Source organism: Vipera berus (assembly GCF_964194415.1).
Source record: "Vipera berus genome assembly, chromosome: 2".
In the NCBI taxonomy this organism is placed as follows: Eukaryota; Metazoa; Chordata; class Lepidosauria; order Squamata; family Viperidae; genus Vipera; species Vipera berus.
The window spans coordinates 51,634,944-51,645,264 of NC_138203.1; the positions used below are offsets into that span (position 1 = coordinate 51,634,944).

Genomic DNA, 10,321 nt, shown 5'->3' on the forward strand with positions numbered 1-10,321 from the left:
CCTCGTATATCATTATAACAGGTACAATTCTATATATTCTTATTTAGTATAGGCATTATTCACGTACATGTATATTTATTTCTAATACAATGGAATAAACTATCTTTGGTGTTTAAACTTTTGTGTTTGTATAAATGAGTTCCAGATTTCATTATACAAATAAAGTTCTCCATACAAAGTCTACATCTATGGACAATCCATTCAAAGATGACAAGTGTAATCAGGTCATCAGCCCACCGAATAAATGGGGCCATGGATTTATCATTCCAAAGCTGCAATATCAGTCTTTTGGGCATAGTAAGGCATAAAGAATCCACTTACATTGTCCAGTTGTCAGATTCCATGTAATATGTATGAAATTCAAGAAAATATTGCCTTCTGAAAATTTTAACTTTTGTCACAGTCATATTTATATAATCCACTACTTTCTCCTCAAATTTAGTAAGTGTAGAACATTGTAAAAACATGCATTTTAAAGAAGCATTGTCCATATAACATTTTCAACAAAAGCTGACTATCCAAGCGTAATGGGGTTAATAGATTTTTTGATGGGCAGAGTCTGACACTTTTTTAAAAAAAAAATCAGAATTGTACACATAGGCGGAATCAGTAATTTATAGATTTCCCCCCTTCCAGATTTTGGTGGTTTTTTTTTCTTTTTAATTTTGCAGGGTTAGGGATATCTTTATTCTTTTAACCAAATGTATCTTTTCCTTGTGTCAAAATGGCAGGAAATTATACTTGTCAGTAAGGGTTGGAGAGAGGTTCAGGCAGAGCAAAAAGCATTTAGTCCAAGGGCCACCCACTGTTTATATCTTACCGCTGTTTATATATATGTGTGTGTGTTGAACTGTGTGTAATAGTGTATTACTATGTTGCAGGGATTGAATCCTTTTAGTCTCTTTCCTTATTAAGAGCTCTTTTATTGTGTTTGTGATCCTCGTTTGTATAAATGGATGATTAATCATGTAATAAACAGTGTATATATTTATTTAATTCAATTTACATGTACCTGAGTCCAAACTGAGTCGGAGTGGCTTACAATAAAGTAAGGAATAATAACACTCTACAAAACAAAACAGAACTGATCATACCAAAAAAGTAATGTTTTATTTATTTTGTGTTGCTTTTAAAATGACAAAAAAAAGAAATACAAAATACAAAATTAATTATGATAAAATACTATTTTAACTGGTAGAGGACAGGAAGGCCTGGAGGAACATTGTCCATAGGGTCGCGATGGGTCGGACACGACTTCGCAACTAACAACAACAACAACAACAACTATTTTAACTTTTTTCAAAAAGCACTTTCTCTGTATTTTTCCTTTTCTTTGACAATGTCTGTATTTTTGTCATAACAAAAAAATAAAATAAAAAGTTAACGAAGGAGGAGGAAAAATCAATAAAATCCACCTTCATGATAAAAGGCAGAGATAGTAACTCATCAATTTTCCAAATTATTTATTCAGTCAAGACCAGAGAAAATGCACTACAAATATGACCTTGCAAACAAGCCCAGGTACTAAAATGTATGCATTAAATAGTATTGATTCTTTGATGTAATGCATTGTATTTAATAGATTTCTCTTTCTTTCTCATTTTTATTATTTTTGGAGATGTGATGTAGAAGGAATTCTTAGAACAGCATGCTGGTTTGGGCTTCGCGACTGTTTAAACCTAGCTTCTGAATTCTTCAACAAGTGGATGAACAATTCCAAACATGAGTAAATAGAATTTATCATCTCATCCTTGATATAAAATCTGCTCTTTTTCCACAAAACATGTCTAAAGCTATGTAAATACCAGACAGTGATTGTAAAAATAAGCACCAAATGTACAGAGAAGAAAAACAAAAACAAAGTATTGGGACAGAGCAGAAGTAATAAATCCTAACTAAAATACCAATAAACCATATGGGTAGAAGCTGAAAAACAACATTGCATGCTTTAGGGCAGGAGTGTCAAACTCAATTTCACTGAGGGCCGCATCAGCATTGCAGTTGCCCTCCGGGGGCCGGGTGGCTATGGCCTGGGTGGGTGTGGCCTACTGGGTGGCCGTGGCTAGAGTGCATATGGCCTACTGGGTGGGCATGGCCAGCTCTACATCGTTCACATCAAGGGTGCCTATGGGGGCCTGGGCAGGAGTGGGACAGATCTGAGGGTCTCTGGTAGAAGGAGGGTCTCTGGGCCAGGACCAAGGCAGTGGGGGCCATTCCCTCACTGTTTCCAGGATGGCTTCACGGGCCACATGAAACCACTTCGCGGGCCGGATCCGGCCCCCGGGCCTTGTGTTTGACATGTCTGCTTTAGGGATTCTATCATTTAACAACACAGGGATAGAAAATGCAACTTATAATGCATATGAAAGTAAATTTATTTTGTGCAAGAAGTGTCTAATTGGGTATGGTAGATGACTACTATTGGAACAACTGAAAATATAGAATGCTCTCTATTTAGGATTATATTAATCAGAAAGACTAGTTTCATCTCTTTATATTAACAGGTTGTTTCATTTATAATTGCAGGGTTCCTGTTTGTTTTAGTTCAGCTATTTGTTGCTATGGCATTTGGATGGGAAATGAGGAAGAATGGGAATTTTTATGGAAAATTTTTAAAAAGAATGAGACTGAAGATGCATACAGATCCAATATATTCTTTGCCTTGAGCTGCACTCGCATGCCATGGTTACTTCAGAGGTGATTTAATTGATGTTTGCACTGACTGAAAAAATAAATAATGATTTCACAAGCCAGAGGCAATAGCAACATTACATAGTTCATTCACTTCTTGCTAGATATGGACAGCGATTAAGTTCATGATTGTATAATTATTTATTCTTTTTTTAAAAAAAGTTGCAAACATGAAAGTTTGCTTAATAGTTGAATGCTGTCTATGTTTAACATCCCTTTCTCTTGATAAAACACAAAACTACAAAAAATGCTGCATGGTAAGGTTGGAGTTCCATTTTTCAAATTCCTTTGTTCATTTCTTTGATCCTAAGATCACTTTTCTGAATAAAGTTACTTTACATACACCTAGAAATTCTCACTTTTGCACATTGTTCAAGAATTTATTTTCAGATGATTAAATTGGCAAAACCAAAATATTTTTTAAAATCATGTTTCCAAGATAAATGTTAGAAATGTAACAAACATTAACAAATTCATGTAACAAATCTCACAATTGGTCTTATCTGCATTCTTCTGTGCATTTCTTTGATTGTCTTTCTTACAGAAAACTGAATCTTATTGTTTGACTGAAAATAGAAGTCTGACTATAGCAGTATTTTTCAACCTTGGGAGCTTTAGGGATGCTGACTGGAGGATTCTGGCAATCCATACATCTTAAAATTGCCAAGGTTGAAAAACACTAGACTATAATTTTAAAAGTTCTGAAATCAGGGTCCTTGTCTATCTCCTCAGTTGTTTGTGTTTTTAGAAGAAACTATCTGCAGCGCTGTTCCATAATGGGGGTGACTGTAATGGTTGATATGTTTTTAAAGGAAAAACATTTTTAATGACTTTGTGAATGTCTCAAAGCTTTGGTGGGTCATGCACTTAGTTGTTCAAGACATAATACAAGCTTTGTCTGAAGTTTCCAAATGTAACATTATCAAAACGTATCTGTAATTCCTATAACAATGGTAACTTTGTATATCCCCCCATTCTTTCCATTATTTATAAAAGATCCCATTTATAATTGTACGTTTAGTAGTGTTTTAGAAATGAATGTTCTTCTTACAAATGTGATTTATTGTGAATAAACCTCTGTGCAGATACTTGCATTATATCCACAATGATGAGATGAATCCACCAATTATCACAGCCAAAGCAATTTGGAATGTGGCCAAGAATGAGATTGGATATTTGACAGCATGGACATTTGTATCAGAAAATCTTCCCATTAGGTAATGACAGTCAAGTTCTATATCTTTGGGGTTGGGGGAGAATATTTGTCCTGAAATATTTTATTCCATTATGCATGAACAACAGAATTAGACATCAACATTAAGTAACAAAAAAACTGCTCCCTTATTTATTTATTTTAGAAAATCTGTTGTTGTAAGCAGCAACACTCTGGTATAAATCCAGAAAAATTCTTCTATATATCCATTTATACTGGGACTGTAAACTCACAGAAAGCTGGGAAGTAATTTTTATTAATTTCTTTTTTATGCAACCTGAACCAGTTCTAAACTGGTTATTCTTTTGTTCTCCTATTAGCATTCCATCAGCTGAAATCTAGATGTTCTTAGGCTCACTAGATTTACTGAGAAAGAATTGGATCAGATCCAGTGTGAACTTTTCATATAGATGTTTGTTTATTTAGAAAATTTATATAGCTGCCCATCTTAACTTGTTGTTGTTAGTTGCAAAGTCATGTCCGACCCATCAGGACCCTATAGACAACATTCCTCCAGGCTTTCCTGTCCTCTACCATCTTCTGGAGTACATTTAAGCTCACGCCTACTGCTTCAGTAACTCCATCCAGCCACCTCATTCTCTGTCGTCCCCTTCTTCTATTGCCCTCAATCTTTCCCAGCATTAGGCTCTTCTCCAGTGAGTCCTTCCTTCTCATTAGGTGGCCAAAGTATTTGAGTTTTAGCTTCAGGATCTGGCCGCCTAAAGAGCAGTCAGGGTTGATCTCCTCTAGGACTGACCGGTTTGATCGCCTTGCAGTCGAAGGGACTCGCAGGAGTCTTCTCCAGCACCAGAGTTCAAAGGCCTCAATTCTTTGGCACTCAGCCTTTTTTATGGTCCAACTTTCACTGCCATACGTTGCAACTGGGAAGACCATAGCCTTGACTATACGCACTTTTGTTGACAGGGTGATGTCTCTGCTTTTTTAGTGTGCTGTCTAGATTTGCCACTGCTTTCCTCCCCAGGAGCAAGCGTCTTTTAATTTCTTGGCTACAGTCCCCATCTGCAGTGATCTTGGAGCCCAGGAAAATAAAATCTGTCACTACCTCCATTTCTTCCCCATCTATTTGCCAGGAATTGAGAGGGCCGAATGCCATGATCTTGGTTTTCTTAATGTTTAGTTTCAACCCAACTTTTGCACTCTCCTTCTTCACTCGCAACAAGAGACTCTTCAGTTCCTCTTCACTTTCTGCCATTAGAGTGGTATCATCTGCATATCTTAGGTTGTTGATGTTTCTTCCGGCAATCTTAATTCCAGCTTTTGATTCATCTAGCCCTGCCTTTCTCATGATGTGCTCTTCATATAAGTTAAATAGGCAAGGCGACAGTATACAGCATTGCTGGACTCCTTTCCCAATTTGGAACCAATCAGTGGTTCCGTGTCCAGTTCTCACTGTTGCTTCTTGGCCCGCATATAGGATTCTCAAGAGACAAATAAGATGGTCTGGTACACCCATCTATTTAAGGACTTGCCACCGTTTGTTATGATCCACACAATCAAAGGCTTTAGCATAGTCAATGAAGCAGAAGTAGATGTTTTTCTGGAACTCTCTAGGTTTCTCCATGATCCAGCGTATGTTGGCAATTTGATCTCTAGTTCCTCTGCCTCTTCGAAATCCTGCCTGTACTTCTGGTAGTTCTCGATCCACATACTGCTGAAGTCTAGCTTGTAGGATTTTAAACATAACTTTACTAGCATGAGAAATGAGTGCAATGGTGCGATAGTTTGAACGTTCTTTGACACTGCCTTTCTTTGGAATTGGAATGTAAACTGATCTTTTCCAATCCTGTGGCCACTGTTCAGTTTTCCAAATTTGCTGGCAAATTGAGTGTAGCACTTTTACTGCATCGTCTTTTAAGATTTTGAATAGCTCAGCTGGAATACTGTCACCTCCACTAGCTTTGTTGTTGCTCAGCTTTTCTAAGGCCCACTTCACTTCACATTCTAGGATGTCTGGCTCGAGGTCAGTGACCACCTCATTGTGGTTATCAGGGACATTAAGCTCATTCTTGTATAGTTCTTCTGTGTAATTTTGCCACCTCTTCTTAATCTCTTCTGCCTCTGTTAGGTCCCTGCCATTTTGGTCCTTTATCATGCCCATTTTTGCATTGAACATTCCCTTCATCTCTCCAATTTTCTTGAAAAGATCTCTGGTTCTCCCTATTCTATTGTTTTCTTTTATTTCTTTGCACTGTTCATTTAAGAAGGCATTCTTATCTCTTCTAGCTATTCTCTGGAATTCTGCATTCAATTGGGCGTATCTTTCTTTTTCTCCCTTGCCTTTTGCTTCCCTCCTTTCCTCAGCTATTTGCAAAGCTTCCTCAGACAGCCATTTTGCTTTCTTGCATTTCTTTTTCTTTGGGATGGTTTTGGTTGCTACCTGTTGCACAATGTTGCGAACCTCTGTCCATAGTTCTTCAGGCACTCTGTCTATCAGATCTAATTCCTTAAATCGATTTGTCACCTCTACTGTATATTCAACAGGGATATGATTTAATTCATACCTGAGTGGCCTAGTGCTTTTCCCTACTTTCTTCAGTTTAAGCCTAAACTTTGCAATGAGAAGCTCATGGTCTGAGCCACAGTCAGCTCCTGGTCTTGTTTTTACTGACTGTATAGAGCTTCTCCATCTTTGGCTGCAGAGCATATAGTCAATCTGATTTCTGTGTTGACCGTCTGGTGATGTCTATGTGTAGAGCTCTTGGGTTGTTGGAAAAGAGTGTTTGCTATGACCATCGTATTCTCTTGACAAAATTCTATCAGCCTGTGCCCTGCTTCATTTTGTACTCCAAGGCCAAACTTGCCTGTTATTCCGGTTATCTTTTGGCTTCCTACTTTAGCACTCCAATCCCCCATGATGATAAGGACATCATTTTTTGGTGTTAGTTCTATAAGGTGCTGTAGGGCTTCATAGAACCGGTCAATTTCATCTTCTTCAGCACCGGTGGTTGGGGCATAGACTTGGACTACTGTGATATTGAATGGTTTGCCTTGGATTCAAACTGAGATCATTCTGTCATTTTGAGGATTGTATCCCAGTATTGCTTTTCCTACTCTTTTATGGACTATGAAGGCTACTCCATTTCTTCTGAGGGATTCTTGCCCGCAGTTGTATACCTGGTCATCTGAATTAAATTCACCCATTCCTGTCCATTTTAGTTCGCTGATACCTAAGATGTCGATGTTCAGTCTTGTCATCTCTTGTTTGACCACATCCAGCTTGCCTTGATTCATGGATCTTACATTCCAGGTTCCTATGGAGAAAAAAATCTTTACAGTATCGGACTTTCCTTTCACCACAGCTGAGCGTCCTTTTGGCTTTGGCCCAGTCACTTCATTCTTTCTGGCACTACTAGTACTAGCCCTCTGCTCTTCCCCAGTAGCATATTGGACGCCTTACGACCTGAGGGGCTCATCTTCCAGCATCATATCGTTTTGCCTTTTGGTACTGTCCATAGGGTTTTCATGGCAAAGATACTGGAGTGGGTTGCCATTTCCTTCTCCAGTGGATCACGTTTTGTCAGAACTCTCTGCTATGCCCTGTCCGTCTTGGGTGGCCCTGCACGGCATAGCTCATAGCTTCATTGAATTACGCAAGCCCCTTCGCCACGACAAGGCAGTAATCCATGAAGGGGAATCTTAACTACATAACCCTAAATCAACCTGTTTTAACAGTTCAATTTTATTCTTTCACTGAAAGGTGAAAATATTGCAGCATAAACTGAGCATCTTTTCAAAAATTTTCCTTTATAAAAAGTAACAATGCTCTTTGTCACAGGTTCACACTGGATGTTCTCATAACCACTGTCACTACTGACATTCAAATGCAAATGGTAAGTAGAATATGAAAATATAGCCTAATGAGGTAACAAAAAGTATTTGCCCTGAAATGGAATAGTTCAATTATTTTTATGCCAAAGGCTGTACTTAGCATTTGAATGACAGGCTGGGGCCATATTACCCTAAAATAGAAGCCACTTTGGTATAGTGGTTAAGCTGCTGGTCTTCAGGAGATAGTGAGTTCTAGATCTCCCTTAGACATGAAAGCCAACTGGGTAACTTTGGATCACACATTATCTCTCAGACCAAGTCACTTTACAGAGTTGTGGGGAAAATAAGAGAAGGAAGATTACTGTATGTTTGCTGATACAAAATAAAAGTGGGATAAAAATCTAATGATCTATAAATAAAACACAATCATAACAGCATAACATTGAAGAGATTTTAGAAGCCAACTATGCAATTCCATGCTCAGTGCAGAATTTGCTAAAGCATTAATTGGCTAGCTGGCTACCATGCTTCAATTTGAAGACCTCCACTGGAAGTAAACATACCACTTTGTAAGGCAAGCTATTTCAGTGGCTGACTCTTAATGTCAAGAAATTCCATCTGTGATCTTGAATGAAATTATTTTCCTTTAGCTTTAGCTCATTGGCTGTGGTCCTGATATTTGGGCAAACATACAAGTCAGTTACCTTCTTTGTATCACAAAACTATTATTATCTGCTCCAGCTTCTTGCCATTGTGTTAATTGTTCTTCATTATTTCCAGCCCCCTTATTATCTTCCTCTGAACTTGTTCCAATTTGCTGATGTTCTTTTTAGACTGCAGTGTCCAGAAAAGGACCTAATATTTCATGTGGGAATTGACCAGGGCAGAATAAAGGGGTCAATTACTTTCTGAGATCTGGATTCTACTCCCAGTTCTTAAATAGCAATAAGAAACTTAACACATATTCATTTTGCAGTCTACTACTATATTGATAGTTTATATATTGGATTTTCATCCTGCCTTTATTATTTTTATAAAAAATTCAAGGTGGCAAATCTACAAAATACTCTTTTCCCCTCCTATTTGCCCCACATTCACAACCCTGTGAGGTGATTTGGGTTGAGAGAGAATGATTGTCCCAAGGTCATCCAGCCGGTTATTTATGTCCAAGGAAGGGTCCCAATTTCTAGCCTGATGCCTTAACCACTAGCCCAATACCTGGTGTATAAATCTGGGGTGTCTGAATGTCCACCTAATACTTAGAGGAGATACTTTCTGTGGGCAGCTTTTATTTCTATAAGATATCCCCATTTGAATTTTTCTCTAACTTACTATGTGAAATCCCATCCCCTTATACTTTATGTGGCATTTAGAAGCAGTTTTGGGTTGCTAGGGAAGGAGAAAATGGAAAGCAAGCTTGTTAGAACTTTTCCCAGTGAAATGTCTCCTGTACCTTTGCCCCCAAAATTATTAAGAACAAGAGTTAAGCCATTTCCATTTATATATTTGATTTGTATAATCACTTGTGTGATGATGACGATGTTATCCATTCAGTTGTGTCTGACTCTTGGTCATTCCATGGGCCAGGTCTCTCCACATCTTCCAATCTTGCACTACTTCTTTGAGTTTTTCCAGCCAGACCATAGAAAAACAATACAATACTCAAATAAAAACAATTATGTAAATACAATGAATACAATAATCAAATAAAAACAATTATGTAGATACAATGATTGCAAAATATAAACCAATCATTATTAAAAATTAAAGGATATTAAAAGGATATACAAACCAGTGGCATGGGAGAATGAATAGTGGACCTATCTTAGGATGTTATTGGTTTCCTGGGACCCAAGCTTGGTGATATAACCAGGTTTGGAAGAACTTTTGGAATATTGACAAGAATGGCAGTTACTTGACTTTCCATTTATCTGTGTGTGTGCAGTTCCTTCTACTCTATAAAGAAAAGGATTACGGTATCTGATATGCATTTCATTATGTTAAATTATGTCATAAAATACACTGCTTAGATTAACACTTGCCCTTATTACTCTTTGCTTTGTTTTAGATACAGGTTTTGCTTAATAATACCCTTGAACCAGAAGAAAAGGTAGTGGCTACAGACATAATGCTGAACGAAATATCTGAAAACGAAAAAAGAAAAAAAACAATGACCAAAAAAATCATGTGGTTAAAGGAAAATATGGACAATTAAAAGTTTAAAAAAGATATGTTCTTAGCAATTAAAATTTCATGGGTTATTTTGGGTATACATAAAATTGTTTTCCTGTGCAAGCAATAAAATACCATTTGGCGGAAAGCAAAGTACTGGTATTAAATAAATTATGTTTTCTCCTAGGAGTACAAAATTTCTACAAAAACATGTGCATATTTTGTGGAATTCTTCCTCCGTAAGAATGCACTTCCAAATGCTATGTAAAAGGAACTTCAAGGAATATTATATATTAAGGAGATTGAACAAAGGAAATTTTTTATGTTTGAAATGAACTGAAAGCTAGATTACTCTGTTGTTCTCTGATGTGCCTTAGGAAATGGGACTCAAACACTTTCAGAACTATAGCTTTTTTTTCCAATGAAAATGATGACAATAAAATATAAACATTTCAT

The 10,321-nt window shown here is 37.2% G+C and overlaps 1 protein-coding gene across 1 annotated transcript in view; it reads left to right on the forward strand.

The window, feature by feature from the left end:
- The window catches only part of LVRN (laeverin), a gene marked incomplete at its 5' end in the record, with an annotated part of 44,348 nt that extends 34,027 nt beyond the window's left edge, over positions 1–10,321 (forward strand). Inside the window, 5 exons of the mRNA XM_081319818.1 lie at positions 1,619–1,726; positions 2,527–2,697; positions 3,777–3,908; positions 7,701–7,755; positions 9,762–10,321. Coding sequence (XP_081175944.1) covers positions 1,619–1,726; positions 2,527–2,697; positions 3,777–3,908; positions 7,701–7,755; positions 9,762–9,908 — 613 coding nt within the window. The 3' untranslated portion in view covers positions 9,909–10,321. The remainder of the gene's footprint in view (positions 1–1,618; positions 1,727–2,526; positions 2,698–3,776; positions 3,909–7,700; positions 7,756–9,761) is intronic.